Source organism: Callorhinchus milii, unplaced genomic scaffold (assembly GCF_018977255.1).
Source record: "Callorhinchus milii isolate IMCB2004 unplaced genomic scaffold, IMCB_Cmil_1.0 Scaffold4, whole genome shotgun sequence".
Taxonomy (NCBI): domain Eukaryota; kingdom Metazoa; phylum Chordata; class Chondrichthyes; order Chimaeriformes; family Callorhinchidae; genus Callorhinchus; species Callorhinchus milii.
Genome location: NW_024704745.1, coordinates 64,753,979 through 64,773,115, shown reverse-complemented (window position 1 = coordinate 64,773,115; position 19,137 = coordinate 64,753,979). Strand labels below are relative to the sequence as shown.

Genomic DNA, 19,137 nt, shown 5'->3' with positions numbered 1-19,137 from the left:
AGAGCTTCAGAGGCAGTGAGAGAGAAAGAGAGGGAGAGAGAGAGAAAGAGAGAGGGAGAGAGAGAGAAAGAGAGAGGGAGAGAAAGAGAGGGAGAGAGAGAGAAAGAGAGAGGGAGAGAGAGAGAGAGAAAGAGAGAGAGAGAGAGCATGTTAGCTGTCAGATGATAACCACAGACCAGGCAGGAAGGAAGGAATGAGCTGTTTGGAGAGAGGGAAGGAGGGAGAGGGAGGGAGGGAGAGGGAGAATGTGTTGCTGGTGACTGACTGATGGCAGTGCTGGTGTGTGATTGCTGACACTGCTCTCACTCACTCACTCACTCACTGACTGACTGATGTGTAGGATCCGCTATGATGTCCGACAGGAAGATTTCGTCGGGATCGCCGACTCCCGCGGGCTCGGGTTCCCCGGAGAGTCCCGAGGACGGGCGCTGCCCCTTCTCCCGCTTGTGGAACGGGAAGGGCTCAGGGTCCGGGCGCCCCCCCCGCAGGCGGGTCAACCTGGACTGCCTCGGAGAGAGCATCAGGAAACTTACCTCTCCCACGGTAAAGCCACCAGCACTACCCCCACACCCCCCCCCCCCTCACCCCCCACCCCCTCACCCCAAACCCCCCAACCCCCTCAACCCCCACCCCCACCCCCAACCCCCCACCCCCCTCACCCCCCACCCCCCACCCCTCACCCCCCACCCCTCACCCCACCCCCCACCCCCTCACCCCCAAACCCCCCCTCACCCCCCACCCCCTCACCCCAAACCCCCACCCCTCACCCCCACCCCTCACCCCCACCCCCTCACCCCCCCACCCCCTCACCCCCACCCCCCTCACCCCTCACCCCAACCCCTCACCCCCTCACCCCAACCCCCTCACCCCTCACCCAACCCCCACCCCCTCACCCCCCCACCCCTCACCCCCCACCCCCCACCCCCTCACCCCCCCCCCCACCCCTCACCCCCCCACCCCCTCACCCCCCCCCCTCACCCCCCACCCCCCACCCCTCACCCCCCACCCCCACCCCCTCACCCCCCCACCCCCTCACCCCCCACCCCCTCACCCCCTCACCCCAACCCCCTCACCCCTCCCCACCCCCACCCCCCCACCCCCTCACCCCCACCCCCTCACCCCCCAACCCCTCACCCCCTCACCCCCCCACCCCCTCACCCCCCCCACACCCCCCCACCCCTCACCCCCCCCACCCCTCACCCCCCCACCCCCCTCACCCCCCCACCCCCTCACCCCCCACCCCCCTCACCCCCCACCCCCCTCACCCCAACCCCCTCACCCCCTCACCCCATCACCCCCCTCACCCCCTCAACCCCAACCTCCCAACCCCTCACCGCCCTCAACCTCACCCCCTCACCCTCAACCCCCCCAACCCCCCCAGCCCCCAGCCCCCTCACCGCCCTCAACCTCAACCCCCCACCCCCTCAACCCCTCAACCCCAACCCCCCTCAACCTCCCACCATCCCCACACCCCCCAACCCCTCACCCCCCCAACCCCCCCTCAACCCCCTCACCCCCCAACCCCAACTCCCTCACCCCAACCCCCTCACCCCCCTTCTCATTCCTCTCTCCACACTTCACCCCACAAAGTCATCCCTTTATTGTTGCATTCTCTCTCTCCCTCTCTCTCCCTCCTCACTGACACACACACACAGCCCTGTGCAGCCCTGTCAGGAAGGGCAGGTGAGGGTGTACTGTGTGTGTGTGTGTGTGTGTGTGTGACAGGTTGAGGGGAAAGCGCGGTGTTCAGCACAGCGCAGAGTTTAACAACAACAACAACAATAATAATAACAATGTTTGAGCGTTGCTGAGAGGTCCGCACAGGTCGTGGCTGTGGGTCCCGTCCCTTCCGCTGCGAATCGCCTGTAAAGTTTCACCCCCACTCACTGCAAAATGCAATGCAATTGCAATTGCAATGCAATGCAATGAATGGGATTGAGTTCGTTTCATCCGCCTCTGCAATTTGCTGCGTTGCTGTTGATCAGTGCATTTGCATTAGATTTTGTTGGGATGAAACCGTCCACTTTTGGTTCGGATCCCGTTGATCACTGCGGAGCTTTGTGCTGATGCGAAATTGAACAGCACTGAGAGAGAGAGAGAGAGAGAGAGAGAAGGGGAGAGAGCGCTGTGTGGGGGTTCTCTGCCCCATTCCAGGCTTTTCTCCTGATTGCAGACACGGCTATTATTCTTGGAAAAAATCATCAAAAAGATCCAGACAACATTTCAAAGTGTTTATCTCAACAACGTATCTCTGACTCTCTTATGAGTTGCATGAGATTCGAGGGCAGCCCTTCCATGACTGGCCACCCAGAGTGTACTGTCTGCTAATGAATGGACTTTATGTTAGTATAATAGTAATAATCCTTGCAATTCATGTTGCACCTCATCAGGTCATCAGAACATCTCAAAATGCTACCCAGGATTTTACTGTAAAGTGGACTGATTGTGTATTTGGAAGCGAATACCACTATTTCATGCTTTGTTATAGTTTGGGTTGGTACGAAATAAATGCTGAAACTGGTTAAGGAGAGGTGGGTATTACTGTTATAATTATAATGGTTGCATCGTAATTCTCTGTTACCGATTGTAATGAACACAGAATATATCCGTTAACTTCAAAGGTAATTTGTAATGAACACAGAATATGTGTGTTACTTCGAGGGTAATTTGTATCGCATGAAACCCATCAGTTATATCTCAGGATATTATAATAATAATCCTTGCATTTGATATAGCGCAATATATGTCACGTTTTCGAGACGTCTCAAAACACTTCACAGGATATACTGTAAAGTTAATTGACTATATTTTGTGGACAAGTGTATATTCATATAATTAAAATGAATGAAACTAGTATAGAAGTAGGAGTATCAATGTCACAAGTGAGGTTACTGCTGTCAAATCGAAACAAAACTTTTAAAAGAAGAATCACATTAGGGTTAAAGCTTTGGGGAAATTCACACTGAATGTGGTGCTGTTATGCTGGATATTTTTCAGTGCAATGTTTAACAAAATGGAACAGTGGCACCACAACTTTAAATTAAAGGGACACTAAAGTGATCTGTCTTGCAAAGTGGTCGTAAATAATGAAAGGAATCAAGCTGGATGGTAGAACCAGCTCATGAATGGAATTTACATTAATATAACAATAATCCTTGCATTTGATATAGGGCCTTATCAAGTTGTCAAAACATGAATAATATCCATTTAGATAATGAACTAGAGTTGCCAGTGGAATCATACCTTGCAGAAGGAAAATTGAGTCAAGGGAGAAAAGGGGAGAGGAGAAATTTGGAGAAGAAAATTGGTTAAAAGAGAGAAATAGAGGGATCCAAAACAAGGGGGTGTAGTCATAAAATTAGAGCTAGAGCGGATAGCAGTGAGATGAGAAAATCTTTCTTCACACAGAGGTTTGTGAGGTGGAATTGCACTGCTTCAGAAGAGTGCAGAGGCAGAATCAATTGAGATCTTTAAAAGGGAGTTAGATAAGTGGATAGAAACCTGGGAAGTAAAGGTACAGAATTGAGTGGTGTAGAGAAAAATCGGCATTATCTGTAAAATCTAATAAATGGCAGATCAGGCTCCCTGGGCTGAATTGTCTTGTCTTGTTCCAATGTTCCTAAGACCTCTGTCAATTCCCTTTTCAGACTCTTTATTTTTGCCTATTTGTCTTTCCTCTGCAGGAATATATACTTTTGGCAGATGTGAAGGCATTACAATCAGAAATGTTCTTTATTTCCATCAGTGTCACTCTAAGAAGAATTAACCAAAAATTTGATTTAAGTGGTTTCATGGCTTTTCCTCGTGGCTTTTTGTGGGACATTGCTGTGTGCAAATTGGCTGTCATGTTCATCTACAAAAGGCAGTCGTTACACTTTACAGTATATCCTGTGAAACACTTTGGGACGTCCTCCTGATATGAAAGGCACTATACTAAATATAATGATTATAATATATATTATAATTGGTAATAGATAGTACAGAGACATGAAGTCACAGCCCTTTTAATTAGGAGTCTCGGTTTTGCTTTTATTTTAATGTTGACGATTCATTGTGCAGGCAGAATGAAAACAAAATTTAAATTGCTTAGTTACCCCAATCTTGGTGATACCGAAAGACCTTGCATAGATTTCTGACAATTTCTATAGCAATTACCAAGCCCAGAGGTTTAAAGGACATTGTAACATCTTTTCCAATTTAAAGGGGAACTGTATTCAACGGATTCATCGTATATTTCTAAATAACGAGAACCATCGATACACATAAATAAATGTATCCTGGTTTGAACCTTAAGCCTATTGTCTTAAATTTAAGATTGTGCAGAAAATATTCTAAGACATTTTAAGATTTTAAGACTTTGATCTTAAAGCTAAGAACATGAGAATTTCCTAGAAATTACTGCTCAGTCACACCCTTTTCAATGTGTTGTCCTTAAAATTTGTGGGCTAATGACTGAAAGCACCCCGTGGCATTGCACTAAGTTATAAAGACTAGAAGACAACAGGTTCCCACCGTGTGTTGAGTTTGCTGATCTTAGCCAGGCCAGCAGTTGGCATCAGTGTCACTGTTTTTTTTTATCAGACCGGGCTCATACTCCTCATTGGTTTAATCTGGAAATTGTGTGTGTTTGAGTGTCGTTTGAGGGTTGATCATAAAAAATACTTTCCAAACAACCATTAAGTTATTCAGTACTTACTGTCAAGGCTCATACTTGAATAATAGCCACTTGTCAGGATTATTATTATTAGTTAGGGGTCAGCCTGGCTCAGTTAGTTGAAATCATGCCCCTGAGTCTGTGGTTTAAACCCAGGTTGGGATTTTGAACTCAAATAGTCTAGGGCTGACACTCCAATGCAGTGCTGGGGGTGTTCTGCATTGTTGGAGGTGCCGTCCTTCGAATCAGACTGTACACTAAGGTCCTGCTCTGGTAGATGGTAAAGTTTCCAAGGCACGACTTGAAATGAGAAGGGAGCTTCTTCTGGTGTCCTGGTCAACAATTCCTGAGATAAAATTGGTCATTCACTTCATGGCTGTTTGCGGGACATTGCTTCATGTAAATTGGCTGCAGAGTCACAAAATTAAGTTTCACTGTATGCGCTATGAATGGAGCCCTGCACTAAGCTCCATGAGCTGATCACCCCCATCCCTCGCCCGATTTCACTGGCTTCCCATCCTTCAGAAGATCGAGTTGAAGATCCTCAACCTAACTTTTAAAGGTATCCATGGTCTTGCCCCTCCTGATCTCTGTGACTTACTATAACCATATCAACCTGCCTGCTCCCTCTGCTCAGAGGGCACTGGTTAAATGGTTAATTATTTTAAAAAATTACAAAACATTTCCAGGTACTGACAGAAACATTCCCACATGAACAAAAAATAAACAGAATCCCGGAATGCCATACATTCACAACAGCATCACTGGTGTGAACGGCATCAAATTCTGGACACTCTGAAATCCTAAATAAATAGAGCAGTTGTGGAATTTTACTTCACCTGTTTGCTTTTCTGGGTGGTATTACTGATTTTGGTACCTAGTACCTATGTATAAGATAACACACAGTCTGGTACTGTGTGTTATCTTATACAAGCTAGGACAATTGTGTCGGATAAGCTAGAATACTTGCTGCAGGAACAACCACATTATTCAGACTCATTTTTCTCCATCAGTTTTCCAATTAAATATTCTCTTGTGCTGCTTTCAGCGTTTATTTCCAAGTCATTTTCATTACATTCCTGTTTACATAGCCCTCTTGGGGGAAGTGGACAACTCCAGCAAGCAATAACATTGGTATTGGTTGATTATTCATGCTTTGGGGGCCAATGTTTTTTTGATGGCTCGGATTCATTTATAAGAGATGGAAGGTTTATATTAATTGTATTATATTCTATGCCGAGGGATTGACGCATTTAACACGATTTACTTTACAAATTCAAATTGTGAGATATTTGGTAACATTCATGTAAAATTATTAGGAAAGTTCTTTTAGGCCCGAGTGTCATTTCGTTTTAAATTTTAAGATAGCACAAAATTGTGGAAAGTTTTAAATTCAGTTTGAATTTGGAAGCTAATTCTCCACAGTTCTTATAAAGAATCAGTTTTAAAATTAAGACAAAATTTAAGGATTTTTGACGATTCTCCGCCATCTTACATTTTAAGACACAATAACCTTAAACTAAAACTAGATGGAATTTAAGCCTAAATGTTCCTATTAACTCAATGTTGCGATTCTCAGTAACAAAATGTACCTGTTGAAGAATTGTCATTGAGCCACTTGGCCCTGGTGTGATTGTGATGCTTGGCTTTTCCAGTCTCTGGGGAACGTCTTAAAATTTAGCAACCTGGTGGCACGGACTTATAACATTGTGGAGTCTTATAGCGTATTGGTTAGTACACTCACCTCGCAAACAATAACAAGATTACATTTGTATAGGGCCTTTCACGTCGGGAGGACATCCCAAGGCACTGGGAGGACCTGAAAACTTAGGCATGTTTCCTTGTTGCTCACCCCTCTGTTTACCCAGCAGTAAGTAGGAACACGGATGTTAGTCGATTGGATGATCAGTTTCCGTGGGTAATAGTTTCTCAAAAAAAAATGTGGTCCATCAATCTGCAACTGATTGTGGGACACTGCTTGTGCACATTTCACCTACAAAATACACAGTCAATCTATTTTACAATATATTCTGTGAAGCGCTTTGAGAAGTCTCAATGACATCATAAGGCGCTATAACAAATGCAAGAATTATTATTATTATTTTTGCAGAGAATCCTCTTCACAATAAAAGGGGCATTTTATTGGAAAATGTAGAAAGAAGGAAAGACTGGGGGAGGTAAGAAATATTTTTAACACATTTTCCTGAGGAAGACCAGCGCATTTCACAGGTGTTAATGTCATAACATTTTAAATTGTCCGTTCTCTTTTGCAAAAAAACAAATAAAATGATTCAAAAAAATATTCATTTGAATTTATAGCAGGTTAGGATTGTAAAAGTCTATGTGAGGACACACACTATGCAGCATTTCTCTAAACAGACAGTACTCAAAAGTTGGAATAGGTTACCAGGGGAGGTACTTGGGACTATTTAAAAAAAACAGCTTGATGCAGTAATGGTAGTGTGGTTATTCTGGGAGGTTCAGATCAATTGGGCCAAAGGGAATTCTTCATCGGACGCTTACTTGTGATCTTGTATACAACATGTATTTAGTTTGCCTTTGCTGCTATTGTTTGTTACCAATGAGTTTTACTGTATTGTATTATCTTATTGATACAGCCACAGACATTACAGAAGGCACTTCAGAGAACACAGCATTACTTTGAGCTTCAAGTCATAAGGTAAGTGTAAACAGCATTGAAGTACAAATGCAATAGGATTACTACTGAGACAAGACATTGTTTGTAGAGTAAAGCTAAACTGTCTCACAACGGTTTAATCCCAGTTCACATTCCCTATTAGTGGGAGACCAATCCAATGGTTGATGAATTGAGCTTCACAATGATAGGAAGAGCTGACATTGAAAGATCAAAAAGTAATGTAGTTACACCACAAGTCAGTTAACTCTTTGGTAACTTTCCTGACACCGCCTGCTTAAAACCCACCAAGCCAGAAGAATCGTGAGGCCCCATATTCATGGTCTGTATTCATACTGAAAGTCACGATTAAGCGAACTTTTACTCTTCTGATCCACCATAAACCATGCACTATGCACAGTGACTATATAGACAAATTAGCAAATATTCATATAGTTGTAAGTATCATCTACACTTGCTGAATGTACAGTACATTATATTGTCATAATTTGTGTTCAGAAAATTTGTGTCCAACATTTAGGGTGAATTTTTAAATTTTATTTTTAATTGACCGTTTCATTATTCTTATTTTGTTCTTATTCTCTTCTTATTCTATTTACCAAGCAGTAAGTAGGAACCTGGCTGTTGGTCGATTAGTAGATTGCTTTCTGGGTGTAATCATCCCTTTTTAAAAAAATAGTAATTTGGTCACTCAATCCACGAACGTTTGTGGGACACTGCTGTGCGCAATTAGCTACCTTGTTTCACCCACAAAATATACAGTTAAACACTTTACAGTATATTCTATGAAGCACCTTGAGACATCTCAATGATATGATAAGGCGCTATATCAAATGCAAAGATTACTATAATGACTGCTTAATAACTCGTATTTGTACTGATGTAAAAGGTCAATAATTAGAACTCTGTAGTGACCAATGAACATAAATTCATCTAAACACTCAATACTAGTTAATGGTTTGAAAGTGGAATGGAAATATCAAATCTTAACTGCAAACTAAGTCTCATTGTGCAGTCCAGGGGTAGGACAGAGATTGGTTCTCACGATTGCCCACATAATGAGATTCTGATAACAATGGAACCGTTAGGGAGAGGCACTCATGAAGAGACTGGTCTCTTCACCCCAGGCCATGGGAAAATCACTGATTCCCACACATCTCCGAGCATCTGGTTAAAGACTCGCTTTGACACTGAGCTGTGAGCGGTTTGGTTGTCCCACCCTCTCAGTCACGGCAACGATGCCTGAGGGAGAACTTGACACCACTTGCCCTATCCTCCTACTCCTCTGGCTCTTTCCCCTCTTTTGAGCACCTCACCCTCTCCCACCCCTCCTTCCTCCCACTCAAAATCCTCCTCCTTTACCGACCCCCTAAAACCTCTCCCACCTTCATCTCCAATATTTCTACCCTACTTGCATCTCTCTGCCTCTGCTCTGATCGCCTCATCATCCTGGGCGACTTCAACCTGCACTTCAGACCCTCCTGCTCCATCTCCTCAGACGTCTCCTCCCTCCTCTCCTCGCTCAACCTCTCCCTCCACATCAACTCCGCCACTCACAGTCACGGCCACCCACTTGATTTGGTGATCACCTGGGGCCTCAGTGTCTCGGATGTCACCATTACCGACGAGGCCGTCTCCGATCACCACATCACCTCCTTTACCACCTCCACCCTTTTCCCCACCTCCACCAGACCCACCACCATCTTCTACCGCCCCTGGAAGAAGTTACCCCCACAATCCCAAACCGCTGCCTTGGAGTCCTCTGAACTCCTCTCCCTCTGGCCTTCAACCCTCACTGACCCCTCTTCTGCTCTCACCCTCCTCCACAACACCCTCTCCTCCACACTCGACACTCTTGCCCCCATCACCTCCCGTACTGTCTCCTACTCTCGCTCCTCCCCCTGGTTCACCACCCACCTCCGCTCACTGAAGAGCCAGGTGCGGGCCGCTGAACGCACCTGCTCAAATCTGGCCTAACGGTCCACCGACAAATCTGGCTGGACCTCCTCAAAATCTACCGCTCCACTCTAGCCCCGGCCAAGTCGTCCATCTACTCCAGGATAATCCTGGAGGCGAAGAACAACCCCAGGCTTCTGTTTTTTACCACATCCCGACTCCTCCATCCCCCCCGCCACCAGGTCATCTCCTCCAACCTTCACTGCGAGGAGATGCTGGATTTCCTTGAATCCATAATCAAGGGAATCCGCTCCGCGGTCACTCCCCCTCCAACTTCCACCCAACCCCAACCCCTTCCCTCCCACACTCTGACCTACCCATCCTCCCCTACACACCTTCGAACCTGTTTCCCCACCCTCTGTCACCAAACTCATCCTGTCCCTGAAATCCACCACCTGCTCCCTGGACCCCATCCCCACTCCACTCCTTATCTCCCAACTCCACCTCCTTGCCCCATTTATCACAAACATCATCAACCTGTCCCTCTCCTCTGGCTCTGTTCCCATTCCCCTAAAAACTGCCATCATCACTCCCACTTTGAAAAAACCCTCCCTTGATGCGTCGCAGCTATCAAGCTACCGGCCCATCTCCAACCTCCCCTTCCTGTCCAAGGTCCTTGAAAGAGTTGTCGCCTCCCAGCTGCGCTCTTTCCTCTCCACCCATTCATTATTCGAACCCCTTCAGTCGGGTTTCCGTGCTGCCCATAGCACAGAAACCGCCCTGGTCAAGGTCACCAATGACATCTTGACCATCTGCGACCAGGGCTCCCTCTGCCTCCTCGTCCTCCTCGACCTATCGGCAGCATTCGATACGGTCGACCATGCTGTCCTCCTCCACCGCTTGTCCTCCCACCTCAACCTTCAAGGCCCTGTCCTTGAGTGGTTTAGATCTTACCTCTCCCACCGTCTTCATTTTGTTTCCACAAACGGCTTTTCCTCCAACCCCCGCACTGTCTCGTGTGGTGTCCCTCAGGGCTTTGTCCTCGGTCCCCTCCTCTTCACCCTCTATATGCTCCCCCTTGGTGACATCATCCGCAGACATGGGATTAACTTCCACATGTATGCGGATGACACCCAACTCTACCTTTCCTCCTCTACCCTCAACTCCACGACCACCGATGTCCTGACAGCTGCCTGTCCGACATCGAGTCCTGGACGAGAGACAACTTTCTTCAGCTCAACGTGCGCAAAACTGAGGCCCTCCTGATTGGCTCACGTCAGCACCTCAGCACCTCAGGCGCTGACAGCATCAGCATCCAAGGCTGCACTCTCCACCTCTCAAAGCCGTCAGGAACCTCGGGGTTCTGTTCGACCCGGAGTTTCCTTTCTTCCTCATATCCGCACCACAACTGGCACCGCCTTCCATCACCTCCGAAACATCGCCAGACTACGGCACTACCTCACCCCTCACGCTGCTGAAACTCTGGTCCACGCCTTTATCACCTCAAGGCTGGACTATGGGAACTCTCTCCTCGCCGGCCTTCCCGGCACCTCCCTCCACAAGCTGCAGGTCATTCAGAACTCTGCAGCTCGTGTACTGTCCCGCACCAGGCTTCGCGACCACATCACTCCCACCCTCGCTCGCCTCCACTGACCTTTCTCTTTGACCGTGTCTTCAGCTCCCCTCTCGACTCTCTATCCCCTCCTCGCTCGCCTCACCCTGACCATTTCCCCCCTGCTCGGGTCCTGACCCAACTGTCCAGCAACTTGGGACGTCCTCCCGACGTGAAAGGCGCTCTATAAATGGAATCTTGTTGTTGTTGAAGAAATGACCGAAATTCTATTTAAATACAGGAAGAAAATCCTGTGCTGTGTCTTTAATATCACCGGTTGACAACTGAAGGTAAAAAAACAAAGTTGAAGTATTCAACTCTCTCGTGGCGTAAACTTTCGAGTAAAACAATTATGAACGTGCAGAAGACTAAAAGACAATAGCTAATTTTAGCATTCAAATTACAGTCTTCCAACTGAACTAAAGATAGCCAACTCACGGTGGAGAAAATTGAACAAGATACGTCTAGTTACAGAGCAACCCATGTTAGACTTATATAGTAGTAGTGCACATAGCTGCTGAACAGTAATGATGAAATGATTATTAGCCACAATTACAATTACAAAATCAAGCACCAGAAGAATAGATTTGAAGAGTTGATGTATAAATAAGTTTGACTCTGCAAAAGGCAATGTTCCAATTAGAATAAAAGCAGGAAGTTTTTTGCCAGTACAAATAGACTGAATGTTGTTAATAACAGGGCAATGGAACTAAGTTCAAATAATACCAGTGCAATTACTAAGTATTATTAATATTGGACTTGTACAATGATACTCATTAATACCAATACAATGGGACTAAAGATAGCAACATTACTAATGCCAATAGAATAGACTCAGTGTTACCCATTCCAGTACAATTGGACTGTGGGTTATTAATTCTAATACAATATTAGTACGGCTCATACCCCACTCCTCTGCCTGCCCCCTCCTCTTGTCTGCTGCATGTCCCCCGACTTCTCTGCCTCACCATTGGTGGCCGTGCCTTCGGCGACTATGCCCACTCTGGATGAATTTAAAAAGCAGCTCGATGCAGTGTTGAGGGGATTATAGGATGTGTTTTCTGGAAGCATGAGTACAGATGGACTGAAGGACATCTTCATCCAAACCAATCTTGTGGTCTTGTGATAACATTTCCTTTCTCGGAGGCCCACAAATTCTGCCTAGTCTTTAGCTTGTTAGACTCCTTTATCCTGAAACTTACAGTCATGCAGAATTGCAGAAAATTCTTCAATTTAATCAGAATTTGGAAGCCAGTTCTTTTAAAAACTATGGAAATCCAGCTTCGAAACTAAGATTGAATTTAAGAATGCAGTTACTACAATTGTGCATGATGTTAGATTTTAAGACAAAATGAATCTTACAAGCTAAGGTTAGGTGAAATTATGGGTGTTTAATCTCTTCTTGCCTGTACGCTATGCCTTTCTCTGTATTCACTCTTTGAGTTTTCTTGCAAGTTGTGACTGTTCATAAACCAATCTGTCTGTGGTGATACCATTTACTGTTGAGAATAATTTGGGAAAATAGCTCAACTGGGTGAATGAAGCCACCTTGAGCTAGATTACTTGTGCCTTGTATCTCAGTGCACAAATATCTGCTATTAGTCTGTGTCAAGCCCCTGGCTGAACAATATATACTACTGTTCCAGTGTTATTTCTGGAATTTAATTGTAAAGAACTGGGTTAGCCTTTTGTTTATATCAATCATTCAAAGCAGAGCTACCTCTGTTCTAGAATAAAACTCATTAGAAAACACTCACAGCTTTCTGGAATGGAGTGTAGAGGATTGAGGCCAAACCAATTTGCCTCTTCCAATGGGTGTTAAAAATCTCATGGCACTATTTGAAAATAATTCACTTCATGGCAGCTGTGCACAAATTGGCTCCTAAGTTTGCCTGCAAACTATTATTCTTTACAGTAAATTTTGTAATGAACTTTTGGATGCCCTCCCAATGTAAAATACACTGTACCACATGCTAAGATTATTATAGATAAGGGGAATAATATAATAATAATCCTTGCATTTGATATAGCGCCTATCACATCACTGAAACTCCTCAAAGTGCTTAACAGGATTTATTGTTGAGTTCAGTGAGTGTAAGTGAATATGGAAACAAATTTGCACACAGCAAAATCTTACAACCAGCCATGAAGCGAATAAACAATTTTATCCGGTAATAAACACCAAGGACACCAAGGGAAACAGATATTTCTTTACTGATATGGCTATGGGTTATTTAATGTCCACCTGAACAGGTAGATGGGATCTCAGTTTGTGTCTTATCTGAAGGACGGTATTTCTCACAAAGCAGCTCTTTCCTTCTCAGGTCTTTGAACTCATAGTTGGAATGTCAGCCTGGACTATGAGTTCAAAGACCCAATGTGGGGCTTGGAACTCACAGCCTTGCGAGTGCTTCTAACTGAGCCAGGCAGACACCTCCCAAAGAACCAGTAACGAAGGGAGAAAAAGTGCATCTGAGCCTGGGTTTATTGTTATTTTCAATGTCCCTCTCTGATATGTGGATTAAATAGTTCTTTACAAGATTTTGAAGATCCTGTTATCACAGTTCACTGGGAGACGGTGGTAAAATGTTTGGACTGCAGGGCGGGGAACTGATGCCTTTGCAACTCACATCACTTGTTAGTAGTAATCAGCAAGTTTCATGCTGCAGGTAGGCTGGAAGGCATTAGAGTCTATTGGATACAGTGGAACTCCTTATGTCCCTCAAATTTTATTTCCTTCTATCGATAAGCTTCAAAAGGAAAGGCAGCCGTCACTTTGCCACAACTCTTTAATTCATCTCAGCTTTTCTTCTGTTCTTTTTGACCTTATATATTATTTGGTCCTTCACCTAGGTTTCACAGTTCAATATAAAGTGATCAAAGAAAGCTATTTGTCAGGTCTGACATATGTGGAAACCCATCATTGCATTTAAATGTGTCCAAACCATACAGAGTTCCACATATGTATACTAGGCATTATAAATTCCCCTGTGTCTGCAATGGAATATGCCCTCTCTTCCTAGTGGAGGGTGACAAGAGCTGAAGGATCCCTAAGGTGTGCATGGATGTTGGCGAGACCCAACAACAACTTGCATTTATGTAATGTCCTTCACACCGGGTAGCATCTCGGACTGCCAATGCCTGATAATGTGCATTGAAGTACGGCGGGAGCTTAACCAGCTAAAACCACGTAACTTGTCATTGTAAGCACTGTGTGCCGAGCTGCACCTAGGACCACTTACCCTTTAAGACTTTGGCCTTCAAGTTTTTTTTAATGCTGAAACTCATCACCATGCTTAAGAATATCCAAACCAGTCTGAAAATTCTGTATATCTATGCACCTACACCATTAGGAATACAGTAGCTGAGTGGGAAGATCCTGCTCCTAGAGACCAATTAATCTGTCTCTCCAAGTTCTGCCAATGGACTGGTTTAGTATGTCATCAGAAGTGCCTTGGACCACTGTGGACCCACCTGGCTCAGGAACCGATCTACTCTGCCACAGAGGGTTGACTCCATTTTGCTATTCCTTTGCAAAGCATATCACCTTAATCATCTTAGCTCCAAGGAGACCCCGCTCACCCCCGACCCAGAGGGTCATGAAAGCTATCTGCAAGGATTATTATTATTATGCATGCTTCAGGTGAGATGTTAAACCAACGTCTTGTAAGCCTGTTCAGGTGCTGTTAAAGATGGCACTATTCAAATGAAAAGAGCGTTTCTCCTGGTGCCCACGTCAATAATCCCCCAAATAATATCCATGTCTGGTTGTGGGCCATTGCTGTGCGCAATTGCACAATCCTTGCATTTTACAGTATATTCTGTGAAGCGCTTTGGGATGTCCTCATGATATGAAAGGTGCTATATCAAATGCAAAGATTATTATTATAAACCATAATGTTTGTTCTCTATCATACATGAGAATTAACCAGAGATAATCCCCACCTAGCTATATTAAAGTGATACCGTGTTAGCACTGCTCTTTTTGTATACGGCTGAGATGAATCATTTGAGTTATGCTGGAGGCTGGAAACCTTTGAAAATAAAATATAAATGTGTAGAAACAAATGCGAGTATTCACATTCAGGTAGTGCTGAATATGGTAGAATCATTGCTTAAGGGGCAATAAGTGGGTGAGAATAATGTGAATGATTTTGCATAGCGAATAATTTTCCTCTTTTCAAGAAAGTTAATTTCCTGGCTAATGTTCTGCTTTCTTTGAATTATGAACCTATCTTACTGAACTAAAACAAATTATTGGGATCCCTAAGCTTGTCTGTTATTGCTCGACAATATTACAGTTATATTGAAATCAATAGAAAATTTGACCAACCACTCCCCACCACCCCACCGCTACTCATGAACTATATGTTTATAATTAGAATGAAAATTCATGCTCTGTTTAGATTGCAATGTTATTTCATTTAGCCTGCAGTGTTACAGGCTCTTTGTAAACTGTGCAAACATTTTGTGAGATAATAAAAATATTATCTCAAAAAGTCACGTTGTTGTGACATCTCAAAGTACTTCACAGAATATACTGTAAAGTGAATTGACTGGTTATTTTGTGGGCGAAACCAATTGCTTACAGCAGTGTCCTACAAACATATTATTATTTATTTTTGAAGGGATTATTATAAACTATATGTCCTCCCGATGTGAAATGCTCTATTTAAATGTAAATTGTTGTTATGTTACAGTTCTTGGTCACTCTCTAAACAATATCAGATAACATCTTAGAGGACTTTACAAAGATGAGGTTGGACCCCGAACAAGATGGAGAGGAAGGGAGAAGTTATCATGAGTCCGGTTCAAGAGATGGGTTTTAAGTGCTGAGAAAGTGTTAATTTGATTCATTTTAATTGTGTTTTATGGGTCAGCTCTGATTTAATCCAGCTGCTATGGGATGAACCACTGTACCCTCAATCAGTTCAATAGGCACTGAGAGTCCATTGTAAGGTGAAACATATCAGTTATAGTCTTACAATCTAGGCACACGATCCATACTTGTGCTGAGGACACATCAAAACATTGTGACAGTCAATTCTTCTATGTCTCACTGTGCTGAGCCAAGATTACAGCAACCACAACAACTTCCATTTATATAGCTCCTCCACATTGGGAGGATGTCCCAAAGCGCTTCACTCAATTGACGGGGATTTCGAGCCGGAGTGGGAGGGGAGGCGGCTAAAAGTGCAGTCAAAAAGGTAGGTCTTCAGATGTGTTTTGAAGTTGGAGAGGAAAGGAACAAGGCAGAGAAACTCTGGGATGGCATTCCAGAGAACAGGGACAGAATACTGAAAGCTCATCCAACACTGGTGAGGCAAAATCAACAGAGGACTCCCACAAAATATACAATATATTCTGTGAAGCGCTTTGAGATGTCTCGGAAGACGTAATAAGGTGTTATATCAAATGCAAGGTTTATTATTATTTATATTATAAGTGGGCCAGTGTTTTTCTGAGTGGAAGGAGTGGCTGGGGCAGTAGGTTTGTAGGAGGTTGTAGGAGGTTGCAAAGGTAAGGTGGAATGAGAGATATTTGAAAGTGAATAAATCAATTTTTTGCTTTGTTTTTCTCCTTCCAATTTTCTCCACTCCTAATAGCTTAAGCCCTGATGGTATTGATCCATGCTGGGGTAATTGCATCATTGGTGCCGGCTGCTCTCCGCCACCTCATCCAAATTGTCATTCGTACCTGGGTCTAAACCTTTTTACTACTGTAGACTACCATGGTTTGAGCAGTTGTCTGTAGTTGCTTCTAAAATACTTGCTTCAGCAATATTATCGGCCGTGGTTTTGCCTTAGCTTCAGGCTCAGTGATAGCTGGGACAGTGATAGTGTCTCCACATCAAGAATCCCTGATTTATAATTAAATGCCTTGTAGAACTCACATTGTCAAGTACTTGATTCCCTTCATGTAGAAGCAAATAAAATTCAAGAACAAGAAATATCAGCAGCGTTTCTTCAATGTTGGCAAAGTTGGCCTTTAAGCTGAGAATAGTCACTTTGAGTTGTTTTATTCTACATGAAAAATGCTGTATAAGTGCAACTTGTAATCATGCTGCAAACAGATAACCTCTGACACTGTAAAATGCTGGAGGTTCAATCTTGACTGCCTATGTGCAGTTAGTATTGTTTTTTGTCTTTGTAAACATACTAATTTATATATGTGTGTATGCGTGTGTATATATAATGGAATTGCTGTGAAAGTGAAGAGTATTTATGGCAAACAGACATGTCAAAAGCTACAAACTAATATTTTGTTTTCAGTTACAGAGAACTGGAAAGAGATCTACAGCTATCCAATAGATGTTCCTATGTGGATCACTTTGTCATTGAGGAGCTTGAAGACATCTCAGCAGCTTTGCAGTGCTCAGCAAATGTGCTCGGTAAAGCTGATTTGTTATTTCAGGTTATTTATTTCAGTTAGCTCCATAATGCAGCAACTATATTTATAGCTTAGCACATTTATGCTGTTGAAGTTACTGTGTGAATCAATGGAGCTATTGAACACTGCAACATCAGAATCTTGTAAGTGACTATCCTTTATTTAGTGATACTGTATTTTGAAACATTACTGTCTCCCTTGTTAAAACAGCACAGCTATGGGCTAGTACTACAGTTATTGTGGAAAATACTTCCGAGAGAAGAAAAGGCTGAATTACGTAGAAACACATAGGGTGATGTGGCCCGGAAGCTGGCCATTCTAAGTAGAATTGTATTAAAACAAGAGTGTGAAATACAGATCAGTGACAGTGTAAGAGGTGATTAGTCATCCCCCAGAGGATTGATTTCAAGATCCTCATCCTCACCTATAAGGCCATCCACGGCCTTGCTCCCTCCTACCTCTCCGACCTACTATCCCCCTACCTACCTGCCCGTACCCTCCGTTCCTCCGGCTCCGGTCTGCTCCACGTCCCCCGCCCCAATCGCCCTACCATCGGTGGTCGGGCCTTCAGCCTCTCAGCCCCCAGGCTCTGGAACTCCATCCCCCAGTGCCTTCGCCTTGCTTCCTCCCTCCTCCTTCAAGGCCTGTAGCTCAGTGGTTAGAGCACTCGCTTTGCAAGCGAGGGACCTGAGTTCAATTCCAGGCAGGGCGAAACCTTGGGCAAGTTTCCTTACTCCACACGCCTAATAATAATCCCTCCAAGAACAAAAACAATAATACAATTGGTCATTTTCAATCTACGACTGTTTGTGGGACATTGCTGTGCGCAATTGGCTGCCACGTTCACCCACAAATATACGGTCAATTCACTTTACAGTGTGTTCTGTGAAGCGCTTTGGGACGTCCTCCCGACGTGAAAAGCGCTATATCAAATGCAAGGATTATTATTATTATTATTAAGGTCGGTCTCAAAACCTTTCTCTTTGACCGAGCCTTCAGCTCCCCTCTCGACTCTCTTCCTCCTCCTCGCTCCCTCCCTTCCCTCCCCTCACCCTGACCATTTCCCCCCTCCTCGCTCCCTCCCTTCCCTCCCCTTACCCTAACCATTTCCCCCTGCTCGGGTCCTGACCCAACTGTGCAGCGCCTTGGGACGTCCTCCTGACGTGAAAGGCGCTTTATAAATGGAATCTTGTTGTTGAATCTTGTTGTTGATTTTTATCCATTAAAATGGATCTGATGTGTTGAATGTTGCACCAGGGGTAGATTACAACTTGGAGCCTTCCTGCAGGTTGGAATCATGTGCTTTCATTACCAGAAGAAGTTATAATAATAATAATTATAATAATAAAAGTAATCCTTGCATATAGGCCTTATCATATCTTCAAGAAGTCTCAAAGCACTTCTTAGAATATACTGCAAAGTGAGTTGACTATATATTTTATGGGCGAAAGTTCCCATTTGCGTGACTTTATTCATTATTAAAAAAAAACCTGAACAAAATCCCACAGATGCTTGAAAGGACTGTGGTGTCTTTCTAAAAAAAAAATTGGAAGCCAAATATTGCTGGCGTGATTTAGGAGCTATCAACGAGGCAGTTATACATTACAGTATAATTTTTGGCAATAACTATTTTATTTGCAGAGGTGCAGTAGATTATGCATTTACAAATGTTCCTCCTAGGTTCCAAGGCTACTGAATATCCTCTTCATTCCCTTCTTACAATTTCTGCCTTGAACTATTTATTCTGAAGGCACACAAGCTCTTTCAGCAATATCCCTGAGTTACAAGCAATTCAGTTCTAGTGAAGCAACAACTTTGTAGATCAGTAAATACTAAAAATTCTTTGTATTATTATATTGCGCTTTTCATGGCTATTTGATAGGCTTGCTTTTAATTAATGTTAAGTTTCGTAAATTCCTCCAGATTTAT

At 44.0% G+C, this 19,137-nt stretch overlaps 1 protein-coding gene across 1 annotated transcript in view; it reads left to right on the top strand.

The window, feature by feature from the left end:
* The first annotated feature begins 351 nt into the window (after positions 1 to 351).
* gucy1a2 (guanylate cyclase 1, soluble, alpha 2) overlaps positions 352 to 19,137 on the top strand; it is a 68,940-nt gene continuing 50,154 nt past the window's right edge. The window contains 3 exon segments of the mRNA XM_042334399.1: positions 352 to 543; positions 7,273 to 7,334; positions 17,091 to 17,209. Of these exon segments, the coding sequence (XP_042190333.1) occupies positions 352 to 543; positions 7,273 to 7,334; positions 17,091 to 17,209 (373 nt within the window).